General features: G+C 34.2%; 4 protein-coding genes across 5 annotated transcripts in view; 1 reads left to right on the top strand and 3 right to left on the bottom strand.

The window, feature by feature from the left end:
- Positions 1 to 216: 216 nt before the first annotated feature.
- LOC18028102 (proline transporter 3) lies at positions 217 to 2,547 on the bottom strand. Its single transcript, XM_006411168.2, has 7 exons — positions 2,400 to 2,547; positions 2,095 to 2,319; positions 1,913 to 2,007; positions 1,638 to 1,827; positions 1,406 to 1,530; positions 904 to 1,119; positions 217 to 722 (listed from the first exon to the last, which is right to left on the bottom strand). The coding sequence occupies exons 1-7, from the start codon at positions 2,482 to 2,484 to the stop codon at positions 345 to 347; spliced, it is 1,314 nt and encodes a 437-aa protein (XP_006411231.1). The 5' UTR covers positions 2,485 to 2,547; the 3' UTR covers positions 217 to 344.
- A 523-nt stretch (positions 2,548 to 3,070) lies between these two features.
- On the bottom strand, positions 3,071 to 11,319 carry LOC112081422 (proline transporter 1). 2 transcript variants are annotated; one of them, XM_006411166.2, is made up of 8 exons: positions 10,996 to 11,319; positions 5,400 to 5,600; positions 4,590 to 4,814; positions 4,399 to 4,493; positions 4,129 to 4,318; positions 3,911 to 4,035; positions 3,598 to 3,813; positions 3,071 to 3,493 (listed from the first exon to the last, which is right to left on the bottom strand). In XM_006411166.2, exons 1-8 carry the CDS (start codon positions 11,084 to 11,086, stop codon positions 3,116 to 3,118), a joined length of 1,521 nt encoding a protein of 506 aa, XP_006411229.2. In that variant the 5' UTR covers positions 11,087 to 11,319; the 3' UTR covers positions 3,071 to 3,115. The 2 variants fall into 2 exon arrangements, with proteins under 2 accessions (XP_006411229.2, XP_024003760.1); XM_024147992.1 differs by lacking the exons at positions 5,400 to 5,600; positions 10,996 to 11,319 and adding an exon at positions 6,325 to 6,331.
- Positions 11,320 to 16,771: 5,452 nt separating this feature from the next.
- LOC18028101 (transcription factor MYB25) lies at positions 16,772 to 18,570 on the top strand. The gene is made up of 2 exons (XM_006411165.2): positions 16,772 to 17,209; positions 17,608 to 18,570. Exons 1-2 carry the CDS (start codon positions 16,894 to 16,896, stop codon positions 18,438 to 18,440), a joined length of 1,149 nt encoding a protein of 382 aa, XP_006411228.1. The 5' UTR covers positions 16,772 to 16,893; the 3' UTR covers positions 18,441 to 18,570.
- A 3,204-nt stretch (positions 18,571 to 21,774) lies between these two features.
- Positions 21,775 to 22,914, bottom strand: part of LOC18028100 — a 1,882-nt gene continuing 742 nt past the window's right edge. Inside the window, exons 3-5 of the mRNA XM_024148005.1 lie at positions 22,610 to 22,914; positions 22,395 to 22,502; positions 21,775 to 22,307 (exon numbers count right to left, since the gene is read on the bottom strand). The exon at positions 22,610 to 22,914 is cut by the window's right edge and continues 38 nt beyond it. Of these exons, the coding sequence (XP_024003773.1) occupies positions 22,195 to 22,307; positions 22,395 to 22,502; positions 22,610 to 22,914 (526 nt within the window). The 3' untranslated portion in view covers positions 21,775 to 22,194. The remainder of the gene's footprint in view (positions 22,308 to 22,394; positions 22,503 to 22,609) is intronic.

Raw genomic sequence — 22,914 nt, 5'->3', positions numbered from 1 at the left:
TCACTAAATTTAGGCTTTTTAGTTATCTTATCTGTTTATATTCTTCCCTAATATGATTCCATTTCTAATAGAGATGATTAAGTAACTGACTATTAGAAGTTTTTAATTTGATAGAGATATCTATCGACCTTTATTAATTAGATATTAGAGAAGGAGTTTCGTTAAGATTACGGAACTATCATTTTTGTTTTATTAATTCATCCAACCATTTTTTGATTGAAACTTTGAAACTGATATCATCAAAGTAGTTTGAAAATATTTTATTTAACCCATAATGGTCAAACAAAAAAAAGGGATTACAAGCTTAAGAATAAATATACAAGGAGTCAGTGACTATATATGAATTACAAATCTGCAAAAACGTGGAAGTTCTTGGAGTCAACGGTTATAAGCCTGAGAGCTGCAATAGCGGCAGCAACAGCCATCAAACTGAAGAAAACAACGTTAAGCCAATGCCATAGCTTTTGCATAGAATTGAGCTTATTGTTCTTGGCCTTATAGTACATGTGGTTGGCTAGAATGAATGTGAGAGGGATTGTGCTTACTGCACCAGTAAAGCTCATGAAGTCCCCGAGGAACGGCAACAACGCCGAGAGAAGCGTACTAATCGCGATGTACCCGCCTCTCGCCATGATCCTAAACAACAAGTTCTTTAATGCCAACGTGTTTCCTTTGATCCCAAACTTTGTGTCCATATACTCATATACTGGACTCGCAAAAATCTACAAACAAAGAATTAAGTTATATAATGGGTTACAAAAGATTAGTAGGCAGCCTTTAGATTTTTTGTTTTTACCACATTTTTGTTGTTAAAGGAACTTTTTCTTTTTAAGCATTTTTGTATTCACAACATCAAATATACGTTGCAAATAGTTTGAAAGGGTCAAATGCAAAGAAACTTACGTGCAAACAAATAACGGACTGAAGGAAAGCGGAGATGTTAGCGAGGGCTTTGAGCCATATTGGGCCATTAACGTTGTTTAGCAGATAGGTGGAGGTTGAGGATCCGTAAGCCCAATATCCGATGAATGTAACAACGAACATTGGTAAAACTCCGGCTGTGAACTGAAAGTATAATGCCTTCATCATGTTTTTCACAACTGGTTCTCTCACTGTCGCCTGCCAAAGCCAAAAAAAAAAAAATATTTATGTGTCTGCATTTGCATACAACAACAACAACACAAAAATCACATTTTAGAAAATATTTGCTAAAGGTGAATGCAAACATAAGTTGTTTTTTTCATTCGTTTGTGTTTACAACTAAACAAAAATGATGCTCAAGATAGTAATTGTTGTAGACTTTATTAAGAAGTACAAAAATACGCATTCCTAAACATCAAAGAAACCCAAACAAACGGTTGAAGCCTAAAACATAAAAATGAAATCTCAAAGAAAAATCGATCACCTGAATTTCTGGAAGCATCCCAGTGTTGAATACGAAAAAAAGATTTGCAGCCGCAGCTGTGATGGTAAAGAGTTTACTTAATGATGATCCTTGTATCTCGTAATCTCTAGAATGTGTTTTCACTCCTTCAAAGAAGAAGAAACAGAAAAAGAGAGTGAAAAATCATGTTTATCAGTAGCAATAAAATCCATAAGTATTTGAAACTGAAGCCTGATCATCACTTAAATTATACCATCTTTAATCGATAGCACAATTGCCACAACAATGAAAATGAGACTGAGGATGGTCGAAACTACAAGCCATATCCCAAGAGCCGATAAGTGAGGAATCCCAATCGCAAAAACCGCACAAAACAGACCAGCGATGGCAATAAAATCAGGTAGTTTCATGGCATGATCATCCCTAAAAAGCACATAAACAGCCTGCAAAACAGAACACGCCTCAAAATTAACTATCTCGGCTCACTGAATCAAGAACCTGAGAAAAAAATGGTTACTACTTAACTACCTTTAAAGCAGAACCAGCTAGGATGATAAATCCACAGTTAATCATGAAAAGATTGACATATTGCAATCCCCATGTAAGACAATAAGCCTTTCTACCTGATTCAAAAATAGAGAGACAGATCCATGTCAAAACAGAGAAGAGAAACAGAGCAAATTAAGCGAGCTGGTTTGGTTCTGTTATACCATAAATGAATCCAGCGAGGTCTCTATAGCGAATGTGTCTTTTGCCACCAAACTCATGAAGCTTAGCTACGAGAATGTTTGCATAGAGAGAGATTGCAGTAGCAAGAGTAAGACCAACCACACCACCAATCCAACCTAAAGGAACCATGATCGTTCCCGAATATCCCAACACATACGCGTTGTTTATACCAGTCGTCAGGACAAACGCCACTTGAAACCATGAATCTGCACATTCCACAAAAGCATAAAAAGGGTCAAATCATATAACAAGAGAGAAAGTAGTGGGGAAAAAACGAATTACAAACCGCTGCTAATCTGATGAGCAGTGTCAGGGACTTCGATATCAAAATCTTCTCTGCTTATGCGATTCTTGTCTCTTGTGTCATTCATGGTTTCTTGCACTTGTAGTCTCTGCAGCTGTATTGAGCTCTTTTCCTTTCTTCTCTCCCTCTTTCTTCTACCACATAAATATATTTTGAGAAAGGCAGCTTTTATAATGATTTGCTACTTTCTATTTTGAAAGTAGTGGTCAATGGCCATACACATTGATGATAGAGTTCAAAATACGGTTGAACATTGTTTTCTCGCACATGCATTATTTAGACTCAAAATTATTTTATACATGTACTGGTCCCAACGAGCTGCCGTCGAGTGTGAACTCCACTACCGACCAGTTAAAGTGGTTTAAGCGATTGGTCACGTCTAGTCATGAGGTTTGGCAATAAACTTTAACTACTAAGTCCACCTCAAAGTTATTGCAGAAAAGATCCAAGACAAAAGGGATACTTAGAAAGTGAATACCGAGCAGTTTGAGTCATTGATATAATCATTCTTCGTTGGTAAACTTTTAAAGTACTATCATGGAAATGGTAATTTGTAAACTTTTTTTTTACATTATATAAGTTTTATTCAGGATCTAATGGTTAAAAACGAAACAAAAAAAAAGAGTAGGAGAAAGAAACATATTGCCTAAGAACAAAAATACAATGACTATGTAGATATATGTGTGTGTATAAATGAATTACAGATCTGCAAAAACGTGGAAGTTTTTGGAATCAACAGCAATGAGCCTAACAGCTGCAATGGCTGCAGCAACAGACATCAAACTGAAGAAAACAACGTTAAGCCAATGCCATAGCTTTTGAACAGGATTGAGCTTATTGTTCTTAGCCTTATAGTACATGTGGTTGGCTAAAATGAATGTGAGAGGGAATGTGCTCACTGCACCAGTGAGGCTCATGAAGTCCCCAAGGAAAGGCAACAAAGCCGAGATAAGCGTGCTAACCGCGATGTATCCGCCTCTTGCCATGACCCTGAACAGCAAGTTCTTTAACGCAAATGGGTTTCCTTTGATCCCAAACTTTGTGTCCATGTACTCATATGTTGGACTCGCAAAAATCTACAACAAAAAATTGAGAAAGAAGGGCTTGAACACATATAGTTTGAGAACAAGAAACATAAAACTTGATGTTGAGAAGCTGTTTTCTTTGAAGAGAAACTTACGTGCAAAGAGATGACAGATTGAAGGATAGCAGAGATGTTAGCAAGGGCTTTGACCCAGAGTGGGCCATTAACGCTGTTTAGCAGATAAGTCGAGGTTGAGGATCCGTAAGCCCAATATCCGATGAATGTAACCGCGTACATCGGTAAAACACCGGCTGTGAATTGAAAGTATAGAGCTTTCATCATGTTTTTCACCACCGGTTGCCTCACTGTCGCCTACCAAAGCAGAACATTTAGTGTCACACTCACAAAAACAAATGATCATTTATGCGTCTGTGTATACATACATATGAGAAAAAAATGAAATAGTCACCTGAATTTCTGGAAGCATCCCAGTGTTGAATGCGAAAACAAGATTTGAAGCTGCTCCTGTGATGGTGAAAATTTTGCTTAGTGATGATCCTTGAATCTCGTAATCTCTTGAAGGTGCTTTCACTCCTACAAACAACCAAAAATAAAGAGCAAAGGAATCAGATTTATCAGTAGCTATAAGTATAAGCTAAAGCCTGATCATCATTTTGAGTTATATACCATCTTTAACTGATAGCACGATTGCCACAACGATATAGATGAGGCTGAGGATGGTCGAAACTGCAAGCCATACTCCAAGAGCCGATAAATGAGGAATTCCAATAGCGAAGATAGCACAGATCAGACCCGCAATGGCTATACAATGAGGTAATTGAAGGACATGATCATCCCTGAAAAGAACATAAACAGCCTGCAGAAACAGAACACGCTCCAAAATAACTAACTCAGCTCACCAAAATCAAGAATCAAGAGAGGAGATAATGACTAAACCTTTAAGGCGGAACCAGCTAGTATGATGAATCCACAATTGATCATGAAAAGATTGACATATTGCAATCCCCATGTAAGGCGATAAGCCTTTCTACCTGATACAAAAAAAAAAAAAAAGAAGATCAATCATTTCAATGAAAGTAACAACAGGGAAAGAGAAACAGAAAGCAAACTAAAAGAGCTGCTTTTACCGTAAATGAAACCAGCGAGGTCTCTATAGCGAATGTGTCTTCTGCCACCAAACTCATGAAGCTTAGCTATGAGAGTGTTTGCATAAAGAGAGATTGCAGTAGCAAGAATAAGACCAACCACACCACCAATCCAACCTAAAGGAACCATGATTGTTCCCGAATATCCCAACACATACGCGCTGTTTATACCGGTTGTCAGAACAAACGCCACCTGAAACCATGAATCTGTACATTCCACAAAGCATACTTAGCTTTTCCCCATAATGTGATCTCAAATTATAAATAAGACCATTGAAAATAGAGTTTGGCAAAGCAATCTTATCGTTGTAAAACGTTTTGAGAGGCAGAGAGAGAAAACCCATCAAGGAAATTGAACTATAACATTCCGGAATCAACAAAGACAACATTTTGATGAAAGGGCCGTCGTCAGAACCATCAAAGACAACATTTTGGAGATAAAGTGTGGCCGTTAAAATAATCAAAGCCAACAATTTGACGAAAGGGTCGTTGTCAGAATTATCATCAAATGCAGCATTTTCAAGTAACCAGAGTCATCAAAGTCAACATTTTTACAGAGAAGCCATTTTAGCTCGTAAACGATTCCGTTTAATATCTCAAGACTACAGAAGAGGCAAATGTGATTCTTTTAGGTTTAATTTACTCTTCCTGGTAAAAAATGTTTCTCGTAGTGAAAACAAAAGTATTAAAGAAACTGAAAATGGGCATCAATCCCCAGATAAGAAACCATTAATAAAAAAACAATTTTGGATTAAATAACAAAAGAAAAAGAGGGGAAAACGAAATACAAACCGCTGCTAATTTGATGAGCAGTATCGGGGATTTCGATATCAATATCGTCTCCGACAATGATTTTGCGATTCTTAGCTTCGGTGGCGTTCATGGTTTCTCTGACAAACGGCTCTTGTGTCTCTGCAACTAAGAGCCTTTCCCTTTCTTCTCCTCCTCCTCCTTCTTCGACCACATGAAGAAATTCTGAGAAAGCCAGCTTTTCTGATTTATATAGAATTTGCCTTTTTTAGCGAATTGTTCCCCTTCACTGTCTTTTCTATTGTTATTCCGCGAAAAACGAATTTAAAAAAAAAAAAAATTTCTCTGGAAGAAAATGAAGCCAAGAATCTAGCTCGATTCGCAACTGAAACAGAATCTATTCGGTCAAAGAAAGGAAGATTAAGAATCGATGAAAACAAGATGAATCACTGTCTGTATTATTAGCGCTCGTTAATTACGACACAAATAAAAAAATCTGGTGGGTCTGAGCTTTTGAGGTCTCAGGTCTCTGGTCTGAAATTTTGTTTTGCTTGAGATCCAATAAGAATGGCCAATGTTATGAAAAAATTAAAAAAGAAACATATTTCGGCCTAATGAATGTCTTTCCAATTGATTTGAGGTTTTTTTTTTCTGTCAGCAACTTTTGTTTTTTTTTTTTGTTTTTGGTCCAGTCAGGCGATCTCGAGTTCTTAACGGTTGACAATATCTTCTTCTTCTATTTTTTTTTCGTTTGCTTATTTTATTTTATAATAAGAAGGTTATGAATTCATCCTTTCGAGAAAATACACTTTTTTAACATAAAAAATACATTTTACTGACATATAATAAGAAGTTTATTTGTAAGGAGAAAATATGTTTTGTAAACAGATTTCATATTTTAAAATATGGATTCATCTATATACATTAGATTTGTTTTGTTTTTTGTGTAGCTATGCAAGTTGCTAACCGCTGCTAATTTGTTGATTAATCATCCGCATTAGTGCTATTTTTTTTTTACCTCACAATACACAAAACTAAATTTAGATTCGGATGTTTGTAACTGAATTTTTGTCTTGATTTTTTGGTTTTCCTTACATTATTTGTATAAACTTTAGCAAGGAGAAAGAAACACGCTAGGTAAAATATCAAATGTTGATAGCGATTTGCTTTATAGTTTAGATAAATGTTAGGCTGATATCCGGGATTACAAACACTGTATAATATAGGAAAAGACAAGTATGGAAAATCGACTTTACATTTTAACCAAAAAAAAAAAAAAAGATAAATCGACTTTACATATTACTATGTTTGTTAAAAAGAAGTTACGTATCTAGAGATCGAAAAGGATTCCATAAGAAATAATTATTTTTCAAAACAAAAGACTTCTAAATCAGTTTAAAAATACATTGAATGTACCTTAAGACTAAAACATTTATCACTATAAAGTTTATATCAAACTTTTATTTTTTTTCTTGTTACAGAAAACTTACTTTCTTCTATCTTTTTGAACAGAAAAGAGAACTTCAATATCTAAAAAAACATTATTTGCGGACTGCGGTGATACTTTCTAGCTAAAAGAAAGTCTCTTGACTAGATCATTTAGAACTTCAACTCCTTTCCTTTTTCACAATATTAACTTTTTTCATATAAAAAAGTTCTTTTGTCAAAATAAAGAATAATTTTGGAGTATGTAAGAATAATCACTGGAGTATTCATCGAAATAAATCATATTAATTAATAAAAAATCATCTTTATTATATGGACACCTATTCTGGAGAGCAAGTTGCGGCCATGCAAGTTACACAACTTACAATCTATTGGGTGAAGTAATGGCAGAATGTCACACCTTCCCACAAACATGAAGCCAATTGGAACTGTAATTACCAACTGTTTTCCCAACTCAGTTTTTCTGTATTCTTCAACTGTACAAATTAATTAACGGACTCCATAAATTATAGTATTTCTTAACAATGGTTTATAGATACCAAAATCTTTCTTTAATAAAAATTAATTTTAGATAACCTTCAGCGATTACGTAGACGCAAATACTTCTGCATTGTTTTTTCTTTTATTTTCTTGTCAAAAATATACATCTGCATTGTTTAAAGAAGAAGAGAATAGACAACATAGCAAAATCTATCATTTCTGTCTTTCTGGAGAGACACTCTTGATTGAAAAAGAAAATGTTCATAAGAAATTATCATAACAAAGTTGCTGTTAATTACTTTTGAGATGCTCAAACCAGTGTTTTTTTGTTGTTGCTCAAATCAGTATTCTTCTTGTGCTTTCTCTTAGGTAAGCTAGTGTACGTCATATAACTTTCAATTTTAACATTTACCTAGAGACAGAGTTACCCAATATGCTTGATTTTAAGAACAAGATCCGAGCGACTTGGATTACGGAAATTATATGCCACTCACTGACAATGACAAAAGCCAAATTCTTTGCAGAGAATAGGACAGATGGTGGATATTAATAACTTTTATTAGTGAAGTTTCCTTTTCTCTAGCAGTGTTTTATGTTCTGTGTGGGGTTATGGACGAATATTGTTTTTATGTTCAAAAATAATATGTATGATGATTTTAGCGAATCTATTTTAAGTGAATGTATTATCCTGTGACAAAAAAAAAAAAAGGGATGATTTAAAATTAGTTATTTTTTTTTATGTCATCAGTTATTCTTTCAAAGTTACAAAAACATGTTTTCCTACGTTTTCAGTAAATACTCTAATTAACATTGTATGATATTATGTAACCGCTCGTGTAGTTGCTTACAAGTTTTAGATATTGAGTAACACTGTAACAGGAATATGTATATTATATGATAGTTGAAAAAAAAATTATGAATAACAACAAAATAATTAGGAATAAGTATATATCGTTATATCCTAGATGCTTTGTAGTGCCTTAATAATGGACCTTAAAGAATTCTGAAGGCTGTGGACGCAACAAATTTCAAGGTCACTTTATAACAAAGTATAGATTTATTTGATTCCTATAAGCAAACTTTGAATTGCTTTAAATACGCTAAAAGAAAGGAAAAAGAGAAAACGTCTTTTGGACCATCTTTAGTTCGGTAGGAATATAAACAATTGGTTAAAAACTTCACTAATAAAAGTTTCATGAGAAGAACAATTAATTTATAGGATATCAAGATGCAAAAAAAAGACATCTCAAAACACTGTGTATCCTTATGTTAAAATTTGCAAGAAGAGAAGGTTTTGGATTCTTCTACAACGGTTCAATCTGGCTCGCCAGACACAGAACCATGATATGGTCATGAAGACGAGAGCAGAAATGACATCGGTGCAATTTGGTCCAAGCTGGATTATCATAAACCGGGTGTGATGCTTTTGCGCCAGGAGGAGAAATGGCACGTGTGGAACCGTAATCATAGTAGTTATACGTTAGCTTTCATGGGCTTGAAGGTGGCCGAGCTGAGCGTACTACTAATGGGCTTTTTTAACTGAGCCCATGAAGACGCTGAAATTTTTTTTTTTTTTTTTCAGCGAAGACGCTGAAAAATTGCAAGTCTGTCTTTTATACAAGTTCAAACTTAAAATTTTCTAAAGATTCTTATAAATTAAAGAATGTTAGTAAAGTTTTAATACGACCTAAATTTATACCTGATAAATCTAATCTAAGTAGTTACTTATTTATGTTCAACGATTAGTTTGCTCAAAACTAGTTTTAGGCACGTTTTGACTTTTTTCGGTCTAGGCACTAGATATTAGAACACCACCACACAATTGTCTAGCAGTTCTTATAACATAGGCTCTCATAGGCTCCTGAATTTACTAAAACCGAGTGAGTTTTGATCCCGTGAATTTCCATGGAACAGCAAGAGAATTTCACCATGAGAAATTAAGACCAATGTGTAAAATAATGAAACTTGGTCTCGTTTCAGCAATACACGTAAGCTCACATTGGCTCACGTTTAGGAAGAGTGAGAAAGACAGTGAGCCATATTACAGGTTCAAAGTCCCATCGAGAGAAATATATCACGTGCCTTACAGGCCAGGCTACTAATTGATCATATAAATTGAGAGACACAATCGGTTAAATATTAACCGTAGAACTATTTAAACCGTTTTAACAACAAAAGCAAATTTTACAAAACTTTTTTTCTTTTACTTTGAATAAATCAGAGAAATTTCTTCTATCAGCAGACCGGAAGATACAAAGATAACAAAAATAACAAAAAAAACAAAGATACAAAAATTATAAGCTTTGAGTCTCGTAAAAATAACCGGAAGCATGCGAAATAGCAAAATGTAAAAAAAAATGTAAAAAAAAAAAAAAAAATAGCAAAATGTAGGGGTAGAAGGAGACAATGAAATTATAAATCTCGCATATGAATAAACACATCGTCCTTCTTCCATATCCGCCGGTCCACAAGCAATATCTTTTGCAACTAAACAACATCAATTTCAATGCCATGATTCTGCTCCCATTTTTTTGTTTTTCTAATGGTTTAATTTGATTTCTTCAGATATATGTATATATATATATATATATTGGCTCCTTCCTTCTTTTACACAAACTACTTAATTAGTATTTTAATTTCGATAAAGATATGTATATTGAATGTACGATATGCGTATCCATGCTTGCAAGTCAACCATGGAACTAATGATGGTGTCCTCAACTTAATCGTGAGCTGTTATTTTCAGATAGCATGTCAAAATTGCGATAGAGTTTGTGATGTAAATAGTAAAAGAAAGTTGTCGTAAAATCGTTGCAATTTTTTTGATATTGGATTTAAATAGCCACAATATTAACTAGCTGCATAGCTTATGTGTTCGAATAGTGTTATTCAGATATTTCACGCCATGCTTTCTTTCTGGATAGAAATTATTTGTTTGTTCGAAAATAAATTGTAATATGTATATTTGTTGGTAACTAAGTTAAATTCATCTCTATTCCTTTGTAATTTGCGATAAGATTTTCCATAATAATTACGTTTTTAATAAAATTTTTTTTATGTGTTGTAAGGTTCAATTTTTCTCGTCGTTTAATTCTTGGATTCGTCGTTTATAGTTAATTCTTTATTTTCAATTTGAAGGCCAAATCTTCTCTTTTCTTTTAGTAAGAGCATCTACCATCATTGAATTACATGTACGTACTCCTCTAACGGGATCCAACGACTTCGGGACTTGGGATTTCAAAATGTAAGCATGAGTACAAAGTAGTTTCGAATGAATATAAAGTTGTACTACCATATATTTGGGGAATAAATATGAAAGATGACAGATATATATATATATATATATCCATCAATATGAATCAATATACACCATGTACATAACTGAGAAAACTAAAGTGTATATCCATCAATATGCACCAATATAAACCATGTATATAACTGAAAAAAATAAAGTTCTCAGAAAATGGCCATGGAGGTACTTTCAGGGAATTTTTTTAACTAATTATAAGATAAATTTCAAGTGACTTCTTCGAAAAGGTCACTTGAATTTCATAGAGTATATATGATATCGATATATAGTAAATATTTCAAGGTTTTCTGCTAACTTCAATTGGAAATACGATCCCAAAATTTCAAATAACAATAAAGACAAAAAAAGACAGATAGGTCTTCCTAGCATGATTAGCTTATGTCAAAAATCTTAAAAACTTACTTGTAAGAAGAGAGTTAACTATATTGGTGTTGTTAGCCTGAGACCAAAGCGTCGAAGAATCTTTACGCCAACAAGGTTTCTGGCAAAGCATCTGGCTGGTTTATTTAGTTAAAAGTTAAAACCATCTGATCGAAGAGGAAGCTGCCAAAGGAAGAATCCAAAGGGATAGCATGATCCAAAACCAAGCAAATTTTTGGGACTTTTTTTTTTGCGAATGATTAAGAAAAGAATGAGGAGAATTCATCTTACTTAGGATCAATGCGATCCCTTTGGATCCATCCTCTACTTGCTATAGGGAATTTGCTCTCTCTCTCTCTCTCTCTCTCTCTCTCTCTCTCTCTCTCTCTCTCTCTCTCTCTCTCTCTCTCTCTCTCTAAAAGTTGGGAGCAATGTGGTTGTATCAACCCCTTGGACCCTTGGTATCCTTTTATCTTTTAATTTCCACCTTCTTCAAGTTTGTTGTTCGTTCTATTGTCATTATTTTTCCATTTTTGGGTTTCCACACTTAAGGGTTTAGTAAAGAGGAAAGAATAGAATAAGCTGTAAGATTATACAGTATGGTGATTTTGTGTTTAAAATATAATTTATTATCTTCAAAAGAGTGCATGGTCCGTATGATTTTGGCGGACGGAAGCAACCATGTTGCGGTAAGTCCATGGTATGTTGATTGTTTGAGTCTATGAGATCGTAGTTGTAGATTTTGATTTTAACATTTTGTATTTTTCAAAAAATAAATTTCTCATATATTATAGAAAAAAAAAAAAGCAGAGCAAAATTGGCAGTAATATTTTTAATCTGATTGGATAAAATGACTTCAAATAATACAAATAAAATTGAAGCTCGGAGTTTCGACCAAAAAAGATATTAGAAGCTCAGGGCTCCTATAATCTTTTTAATTTTCTGACATACTATTTTCTCTAAATTTCAAATCTGTATGCAAATAGAGATATAACGTAATGAAGAAGATGTATCAACTAAAATCAGCGCCATAATGGAAAAATTGATCTAGCATCTCTTACCACCAACTCAATACTAACTAACATAATCACAAAATTATATTTTTTTCTTTCATCGACTCTTATAATACAACTTTCTATTTATGATGGGAACTGACTAAATGTTTATCCCTTTTTTTCTTTAAAGCAAGAGATTTACTTGAGAAATTAACCACCCAAACAAAACACGCTATCCCAAAATTATATATCCCCCACAAGTTGGGTGACACTATTAATTGTTTTTGTCTTTTATTTGCTTATTTTGATAATACAAAAGGAAGTGTGGTCCATCAATGTTCCCTTTCTCTTTCGGCACCAGAACCCTTCGTATAGATTCTTTTGGTATGGTTTCAATGGTGAATGCCACATTGATTCACAAAGAACGTCGTCAAATGATACCTGATTGGCTGATTTTAGTAGCTGTTACATTGTATGATACTTTGAAACCTAAATTATTCTCTCTAGTACGGTATAATTATACTTTCAAGTTACAACCATACGAGCAGGTTCAGGTCAAAGATACGGTCATATGATTAATGACCCCTAAAAATTTTCATTCTGCATGAATCATGCATGGATCTAATGCAACATCTACATGACTACATACATATGAAATGTTATGATACAAAAGTAGCATTATGCATGTCAATAATTAACTGGCTGATAGACGTCACATGATTGTCATTTTCACCATTCAAAATTTTCACATGCAAAACAGTCTACTGTGGAATCTTGGCTTTCTGGATATTTTTTTTTTGACAAAATAGTAACAAAAAGTTCAAGATTATATATGTATTATCATTAATACTATTAAATTTGTCCGATCGATCAAGTTCATTCACGGCATATTTCTAATATTCCAGTGGTATTCGATATCATGCTCTCTAAAATTGTTTTTTTATGAGTTGCATTTTGCGATGTCTTTCAGCAAAGACTTCAAAAGTATAGGGATTTTCCATCACAAAGAAACTTATAGGATAATTTGAACATCTTTTGTCTATGAATGTGCGTTGCGGAAAAGCGGAGGACTACAATCACTAAGTCATTATGAATCAATATGTTTTCAATATGAAAGAATACTATGAAATGAAAATTATGTCCTCTATAAATTTAGTCACAGTCAGAAGTGATCGTTCGTATATAATGTGCTTGTAGACGCAGACATGCATATAGAGCATGCAAATTGGTAGGGTAAATAGGGCATGCGTGGTCTGTCGATATATAAAAATCAAAATGACATTGATAATGTAAGAATCGAAAACAAAAGTGAGTTATCTGGAAATATGTAAGTGTGGAGAACATACAGTATATGTAAATGTTGGCTCTTCGTAAGACAAAAACTCCAGTTCTACAGTACTGCTCTTGTCGCTCACTACCTCTCTTTCCTACTCTAGAACATTACCCCCACTATATATGATACATTATGTATAATTGAAAACTCATTACACTTTAACATATATTTTAGTTTGTTATTTATAAAGATGATTGTTTCGGTCTAGAAGTTTAGATCATTGATTTCAAAATGTTGAAGCTGAATTGTTTTTTCTTTTGTTAAGGAAAGTTCTAAACATGATTTGGTTAAGCACCCAAAGCTGAGACATTTGTACTTCTTCTCAATTCTTCAATTTTTTTATTTTATTCAATACAATTCCGAATAGTCACATATATTGTCCTTTTTTTGACATTACAAAAAAAAAGTTGTAAACATGAGAAAGATTTACCGGTTTAACCATGGTTTATATCGTCCTTTGTCTTCTATAGTTTCGCGTAACCAAAATGTTTTTGGCAGAACGACGATTCTACAACAAATCACTAAACTACATATATCTCTCAAATAAAAGATCCAGATATAGTTTTTCCTTACTTTTTCATGTACATATCTAAAGCTAGCAAACTAATCAAAGAAAAAAAAACGGATGGTTTGCCGGAAGACGAGGAAATAGCAATTATGATTAATGACTTTGGAAAAAAGATACATATGTAAAACTACCTTGGAAAATTATCAAATAATTCATTCCAGAAAAGTCATGATATACCACTTTCATTGACGATATTTTTAATACCATTAAGGTATAACGTACATATAAAAAATACTTAATAGAAGTCCAAAACAAACATTATAGTTTTATGATTTTATAAAAAGAAAACTGTGTAATCATGCTGTAAAACTTTGTAAAGTTTAAGACATTAAAAATAAGTAAAGTGAATTGGATGTAATACTTGACTTCTAACTCTTAACTTCCAAACCTGAAGTGTTGGCGTACATACATACATATACATACATGATACATATGTCTCTTTAATTTTCTGTGATACTTTCCAAAGATGTTCTCTTCTTATCTGCCTCCGGAAATTATTCTCAAAATCCTCTCTCTTCTTCCAGGCAAAACATTACCAAAACTCCGATTAGTTTCAAAACAATTCAACTCCGTAATCTCCGAACCTTACCTCCTCCGTCTCCACCACCAAACTTCTCTAAACTCCTTCTCCATACTCACCGTCTTAACCGCTCTCAGATCATCCCTTACCGTAGAGCTCAAACTCTTCCTCTTCACAAAACTCAACCATGAGCAAACACAACAACCAATCACAAAACGCTTTCTTGGAGACAGAGTCAGAGTTTTCTCTTCTAACCATCAGTTTCTATGTTTCGTATCCGACAACAAGGAACACTTTCTCTTTGACCCTATTAACCAAAAAACCCTAGAAATACCCATATCCTCCTCTTTTTATTCTTCTACTTCTTCCCCTAATGTTATCTCCTTCGGATTCGTTTCCTCGACGTTACAATACAAAATCATCAGATTTTTCCTTCCTTATTACCCAATATGCAAATTCGAGGTACTCACCGTTAACATCAGAGGAAGTAATTACAAACATCATCTCGAGATCTCTCCATGGAGATCACAAGAACAACAATGTCCTTACCTTCTACAACCATACCCTCCGGTTCAAGCTGATGGATTCGTTTACTGGACAACAAAAGATGTTCCAAAGATAGTGTCATTCTCTCTAGAGCAAGAGAAGATCTCAGTTCTGCCTCCACCACCATGTTTTGAAGACAATCCTAATCACGACTTTAGCTTATGTGGCATCAGAGGGAATCTCTCAGTAATAAACTACAATTCAGTTGAACCAAGCATGGAGATTTGGACGAGGAATGGCTCAACTAATGGATGTGATTGGGTTAAAACGCACCGGATCGGGCTTAAGGAAACGTTGATCCGTTACTATCCTTCGTTTCCGATCAGGGTTCATGATATACAATCTGATTTTGTGCTCTTCCAGGTTCTGTTTCCGAGTCGGATAAAGATTTATTACACGTGCAAGAATGAAGTCGTTGACTTTGGGGAATTAATTGAAGAGTTACAGTTTTGTCATTATACGGATGGCCTTTTATCTCTCTGAATTCTACTTGTTAATTAGATGTTTTAATCAAAGAACTTTTAATAAATTCTATCTTTCTATTTGATCTAAGCACATGTATATTCAACCAAGCATGGTTTTGTGGTTTGAGAATTTGTCTTGAAGGTTCTTACACAACTTTTAAATACGCTTAAAATTACCAATGGAGATCATGAATGCATGCCTTTACTAACTTCTGACTCTTTTTTTTTGGTTTTATTAACTTATCACTTATCAAAGGACGATTCTGAAATATTAATCACGATTAATCAGTATCATTATAGGGCGTGTTAATAACTTTGATTAAATTTTATTTGTTCAAAGTTGCTCCAACTGACTTGGCCTCATTTGTCACGCATCAATGTATGTTATGTACGCACACACTTACTAACCGCAGGATTAGATAATGAAATAATGATTATATTTCTAAAGCATGGCATGTTTCAGGAAGGAGATTATGCTTTGCTTGACCTGTGCCATGTTTTTAATTATTCTTGCAAGGACCACGCAAAAACTTCGAGAGTGAGCAACTCCAAAAATTACCATCATATATACATAAATCTCATTTTTTTAAATGATTATTTTTCTAGTCTCATAACATTAATGGACATCTTGGGCATTTATTAACGGCTTTTAAAAAAATTTGACAGATGATCTTGGTCATGAAAAAAATATATATGTTCCGTTCACTTTTCAACCACCTCTGGTTCCACTATTTCTCTATTGAGTGATCAACGCTTGTTGGCAAAAGAAAACCTAAAATATTTATTGATCAACTTTTTTTAGATGCAAATGCAATAAATTTCTTTTGTACTACTAAGTGGAAACATATTTAGAAGAATTAAATTGAAATTTCGAAACTAGAGGAGATTATCAAATTCTTGCCGATCATTAATGGCGTGGATTAGAGATTTAGCGGATTGATATATAATGATCTTAACCACCGTTCAAATCCGTCACCATTTAGAATTTTTGAATTGTCGGTGCATATTATTCTTTCATCATTCAGAAATTTTGTTATGGTGTGTAGCATACTAGAAATATGAAAAAAAGGATCTTTTTGGGGGTCATTTTTCATGAAGAAAAAAAAACTGATCCGCACTAAAACATACTACAGTCCGTAATGGATTGATTGATATGTTTTCTATTTTGTTAACATTCAAAAACTATATAGTATTAATTGTTTATCTTTGGTAATTATGGATATATGTTTAGGTGGTCATACCGTCAAATTTCGTTTTTACTATGTAAAAAATTTAATGGAGGTGAAAAAGGTTAGCGAACGGTTTTGGAGGAGGAGGTGAGTAGAGAGAAAAGGGTAAGAATGTAATTTCGAGTGACCAAAAACGAACCCCACTCACCTTTGCAGTTAGGCAGGTACGGACCTTTCTCTCTCCCGAGAGAGAAGACAATCGACTCACATTTTTTTGAAATTCAATTTTGTTTTTCTGAACAAGACAAACAAAAAAAGTTTAGCTTCCGATAAACGCTGAAGACGATGCCGCCGGAGAATCCGTCTACGGCTTTCGATGGCTCGGTAGAGACGATAAACGCAGCAGTTGACGCAGAGCTCGCCGAGTTAGCGGCAGCTGGAGGTGGAGGAGGAGACTCGAACGGCGGCTGCGGCGGAAGGAGCAAAACGAAGGGACCTTGGTCGGTGGATCAAGATGCGGTTCTCACGAGGCTTGTGAACAAGCTGGGGCCGAGAAACTGGACTCTCATCTCCCGTGGAATCCCAGGTCGCTCTGGGAAATCTTGCCGATTACGGTGGTGCAATCAGCTCGATCCTTGTCTCAAACGGAAACCTTTCACTGGTAAAAATCTATGCACTGCTCTCGAATCATCTTCGCGTGTTTCCATTAGATTCCTGCTTCCTGGGTTTTTGATCGCGATGGATTTTTCTGTGTGTTTTGTGACTTGTGGAGCTAAGTTGGTTTTGAGCTATCCTTATCTGTGTCTAATGTTAGCTTCAGTGATGTGTATTTATCATCTTCATTTTCGCATAACTTTGATTGATTCAGGATCTTTGTGGACTTGTTCATATGAATTTCTCATGTACGAATAAGTAATGGTTAGCTTTTTCAGAACCAGATAGAGATGCTTTAAGCTTTAGCCTTTTCTTGGAGCAAACTGATTGTGTTATCATTCTATAAAGATTTGATCTTTTGCTTATTACTATCTGATTTTTGTATGAAACTGAACTCAAATGCAGATGAGGAGGACAATCTGATTATGTCTGCACACGCGGTTCATGGGAACAAATGGTCCGTGATTGCAAAACTCTTACCTGGGAGAACAGATAATGCCATCAAGAACCACTGGAACTCAGCTCTTAAACGCAAACAAGCCGATCTATGGACGAATCATCAGTTGATGTCTAATACAGCAACTCCTTACATCAACGAAACAATGGTCAGACACATATCAAATGCATCCTCCAAAGAGTGTTTGCATCGAGAAGAAATCATCAGATCATCTGACCCTCCGATATCAAATGATGTTAAAATGGATGATGCAGTCAACGAGCCTCCTCGGGAACAAAAGTTTAAACCTCAGGTTTATCGCCCTGTCCCTCGAATTGGTGCTTTCAGTGTCTATAAGCCGGGATACATGAACCCTCATATGGCTCCATGTGAGGGACCTTTGGTTCAAGCATCAAGACCTGACTCATTGGCCGGTAAATTTCTTCAGTCTCTTTGTTATGAACCTAACATCCCTTCGAAATGCGGTCATGGCTGCTGTATCCATCCAGACGAGAAATTGTCATTATCATCCAAGTCGTTGCTGGGACCAGAATTTGTGGATTTTGAGGAAACTTCTTCTCCAGCGCTAGACCAAGAATTGGTTTCTATAGCAACTGATCTGAACAATATTGCTTGGATAAGGAGTGGACTCAACAAGGGCTATCATAGAGAAAGTGAGAATTTGAAGGCAGATACTCATTTTCCTCTTGAATATGCTCGAGCTCGATCGAATTTTACGGGAACGGTGAACAATGGTGTGTCAAGTCAGATGCTGAGACAAAATTTAAGGGCTTTGAGCTGATCTAGAGATTAAAACGTAATCATTCGATATTACTCTGTTGATTCTATTTTCACCAGATCATAGAATATCGAAACATTACAAGTATAAAGCTTGCATTTCCTAGGAAATTCTAATTGAAAAAAAAATATTCCCTCTGTTCAGAATTATTTGATGTTTTAGAAGGTTTTTTTTGTTCAAAATTATTTGATATTCTCACTTTTCAATGCAAAATTTAATGAATTTTTATAGTTTTTGACTTTTTATATTCTGCAGATAGTCTTTTTATTGGCTGAATGATATTTAAATGAATTATAAATAATATTTTTAGTATATGAAAAAATAAAAATTAAATGAATCTTTAAACTGTGTGCAAAAACCTTAAACATCAAATAATTCTGAATTTTAGGCTAATGATTTCTTTGCGGTTTTAGTGTTATATTAGATAATAAAGTGCATGATTTCAATGTTTTTAAGGCATTTTTGATTCAAACTTTCCTTGCAATTGGGTATCTTTATCGAGGAAAGAAGAGCCTGTGATGATAATTTTGACTTCTTGAATGGGGATATGTGGAGAGATATGATTTAGAACAGACAAAACGGGTTGTAACCCTGCCTGAACATTGGGCAGGCTTGGGTCTTCGAAAGCCCAAGAGAAAGAAGGCCTCTGGCTTCAAAATCTCAAAATACATAACACCAAGAGCAGATGTGGGAGCAATTTAAAAGACTGAGAAGGAGTAATTTTGGATTCTTTCTGAATATTTCTCCGTTTGTAATTATAGTTCTAGTGCTTAATTTAGCCCATTCAACATAAAATACAAATAAAACAAAATTATCCAATTGCGTAGAAGGGAATCCAAATTACCCGATGAATCAGATAACGAATATTGATTATGGCTTTTGCTTTACTCACACTGCTGCCATATTTATAGACGCCTTGTCGTCCTCTGAGAGACATAATGGTTGAAAAATAATTATATTTTCGAAAATTATCAGCAATGATGACCTACCAAAACATAATAATAAGCTCCCACCGTCATAGACTTATAGGAGTGGCTATTTTCACTACTATACTATGGTATTGGTTTTTATGTTTGTTTGGTTCGAAACAAATGAAGGATTCAAACTGATTATACAAAAATGAGTATAGTTTAAAATTGATTTTAAAACTGATCATACAAATATGAGTATAGTTTAAAATTGATTTTATACGAACCGAATATTATGAATATATATTTCAAGATATTTTTTTTCTACAATATTTTTGATGATTTTGATTTGAACAATATTCGGTTAGGTTTGAATAAACACTCCTAATCATATCTCCCCCATTTTGGTGTATATCTAGATAATACATGCGTGCTTCCAATTTGGTTGGGAATGATTTTGCATGAAAAGTTAACTAGGATTCAATTGAATTTACAGCAACTAATGATAATTGACGGTTAATGTAAAGTATTGTAACATTATTATTTGAAAAGTAACAGTATTTCAGGTATAACAATATAAAAATCAAACATAGTAAACTGTATTACATTAAATTCGAAGATTGACCGAGTCAAATGAGAAAGCTGCGTGGATTCACATCTCCCAAACCAAACACATGTTTTCACTCTTTTGTCTTTAGATTTTTGTGGCTTCACTTCTTTTGTTTCTTTCCCGACTCCATCTTTAAAGAGAGTTGAAACTCCGTATATGGATGTAGGCACATAAAGGCATTATGGTTCAGTGTTGAACAAGAAGTGTGATTGCTGTTGGCTTTTTGCGGATTGTGTGCAACAATCAACGCTCTCAAAATGTATATAAATTTTTAATATTATTATTATTATTTTCAAGATTTGAAACTAACAAAACGCTGTTTAAATTAATCGTACACGTGAAACCAAAAACAAAAAAAAACAAAGAAATACCACATACGTGAATATTAAACAAAATTACTTTTGCCTGGTGCCATTTAAATGCGTTCAACGAGGGTTTAGAACGAAATGTTTAGTACACTGAGATTACTTTCAACGTACTACTCAACTCTACTATTTATTTTTTGAATTCGAACCATGAAATCCTTGAATATCAAGGGATAACAACCTAAATGGGACCTATACAACCCTACTGAGAACCACCAAGCATTGAAACTCTTTCAAAATTTGAAAATGAAATAAACTATGGATAGTTATAAGGGGTTTTCCAATAACTATTGATATCTTTGCAATTCTAGCTTTGCTTTGTTTACACAAGTATATTTTTGAGCCTACTTATCACCACTCCAATGTAGTTCTGATAAAAGCAATGAACCAACCAGCTAAACACATTCATTCAATATTAATGAATCATTAGTAAATTATGTCCAGGGTCTTTCTTCTATTATTTTTCCATTTTATAGTGTTGGTTTTATTCTGGTTATTGACTTTGATATTCGTTATTAAGTCTAACCATGTATTTTTCATTTGTTGATAAGTCCTTGTAGTGTTATAAAAGTGCTCATTAAAAAAAAAAAGTGCTCATTAAAAAAAAAAAAAGTGCTCATTAAAATATAATAACACAAAATTATTTCCATATTAGGAATGAGATGAGATGGACTTACATACTGTATAAATGGACATATCACAAAAGCTGTTGCATATTTTTCTTCTTCTGGTTAATATGATCTGTTATTTGGATCCAAAAGTCTGTTGAATGACCCTTTCATTTACAGCAATTCGCAACATTATATTTCCTAAGTTTCTCAATCCAGTAATTTTTAAAAAAATCCAGTAATTTTAAAAGAAAAAATGTACTAAATTACAGATCGTATGTTCATAACGTTTTTTACAAATCTTTAAGAAATTGAAACTTGTACTTATTACTAGGCCCGACTATAAAGTTAACAATATATCAAACAAAAAAAAAAGAAGCAGAATTTATTAGGAAGATTTTAGAGGACATACAATCTACATCCCACACATATACAGCAGATAATAGATCAGATTTATAGAGAGATGAAAAATAAAAAGGTGTGTGTTCTGTATTTCAAAGTCTGTGCATATTAATCCCACTGCTTCACGCCTACGCAACCTTTCTCTTTTTTTTTTCCTTTCCAGATCTTCTTTTCCTCTTTCCATGTTTCCATGTCATAATCCTTCTTTCTTTTTCAAAAAAATTACGTATCTATCCATTTGATTTGATCCCAGTACTCGACGTATCATTTTCTCTTTTTTTATTTGCTTCTTTTTTGAATTTTCACATTTGAGAAGTACAAAAATCAAAGCACTCTCTCACTAATTAAACGGAGAAGTAAAGGAAGAAAATGTGTACTTGAAAAAAAAGAAGAAGCATACCAGCATAAGTCGATAAGAATAGAGAAGCTGCTTCGTAACAATTATTGAAAAAACAAAATAATTCCGATGTTTTTATTACAAACCCCATTAGATCCTCCAAAAACTAGGAGAAAACAACCATAAAAATTAATACAGATAACAAAAAAACCCCACCCAACACATTTTGAATTTCTTCAGTCGACTAAAGTGAAAAAATAATACTACCCCACTCCACTCAACTCCATTAAACACTCCCAAGGTCAACAAAAAAATTACAGAGAGCTTTGTCTTAGTAACTAAAAAAAAATACATAAGTAGTATATAATGCAACACACTTATAATATCCCCTAAACTTTATTCTGACTACCCATGTTCTTATTACTAGTAACCATGACATAACAATCTCAATTTATATTAACCTAAAACCAAACAACTTCTAACTACGCTCCTTGTGAGTTTCAAACTTTTCAAACAGAACAAGAGTTTCAATACATCCAATCCTGAGGAAGACGTCTCTCTTGATTCAGACAAGCAACTCCACCGACTGCTCTGAAATTTCCCTGACGAGCAACTAGTGTTCTTCTCGCTAACATGCAATCTGCTCAAAATCATTACCGTACAGAAATTAACATTTTGCTTAATACAAAACCTCAGTTTTTTGGGTTTCTAGTTTAAGAAAAATTACCGTAATCGAACTGGCTACGCCTTGAGCAAACGTTGGTGAACTCATCAAAGTTGAGGCTACGCGGAGGATTGACTTTGGATTGCAATACAGCTGTTGTGTTGACTGACACTAGAGAAACAAAAAATTGAAAGTAAAAGTCAGAACATTTGAAGCATAAGAAAAAACATTTATTTAAACATACAACACAAACAGAAGACTTGAAACTGTAACCGTACCAGGTTTTTTAAGTGAATCAGAAGGGGTAGCTGGATATCGCCGGGGAAGGAAGACTCCGGTGCCGGCAGAAGGACGTTTCAGGGGAGTTGCGGCGTGCTGCGGCAGCCACGTGGCGTTGGATAAAGCATTGTGCCTCATGTACCTCAGATTCTCAAGTGCGACTTCTTCGTTCATCACTCTCTTCTGGACATGGCACTCTGAAGAAGACTTGATTCTTGACTGTGAACAGAGCCACATCTGGTCAAGGAGACGCTGCTGTTGGAGATACTGGTCGGTTTGAAACGCCAGCGTTTGACGGCGGAGA

Source organism: Eutrema salsugineum, unplaced genomic scaffold (genome assembly GCF_000478725.1).
Source record: "Eutrema salsugineum unplaced genomic scaffold, Eutsalg1_0 scaffold_10, whole genome shotgun sequence".
In the NCBI taxonomy this organism is placed as follows: Eukaryota; Viridiplantae; Streptophyta; class Magnoliopsida; order Brassicales; family Brassicaceae; genus Eutrema; species Eutrema salsugineum.
This window is presented reverse-complemented; position numbering and strand designations above follow the sequence as displayed.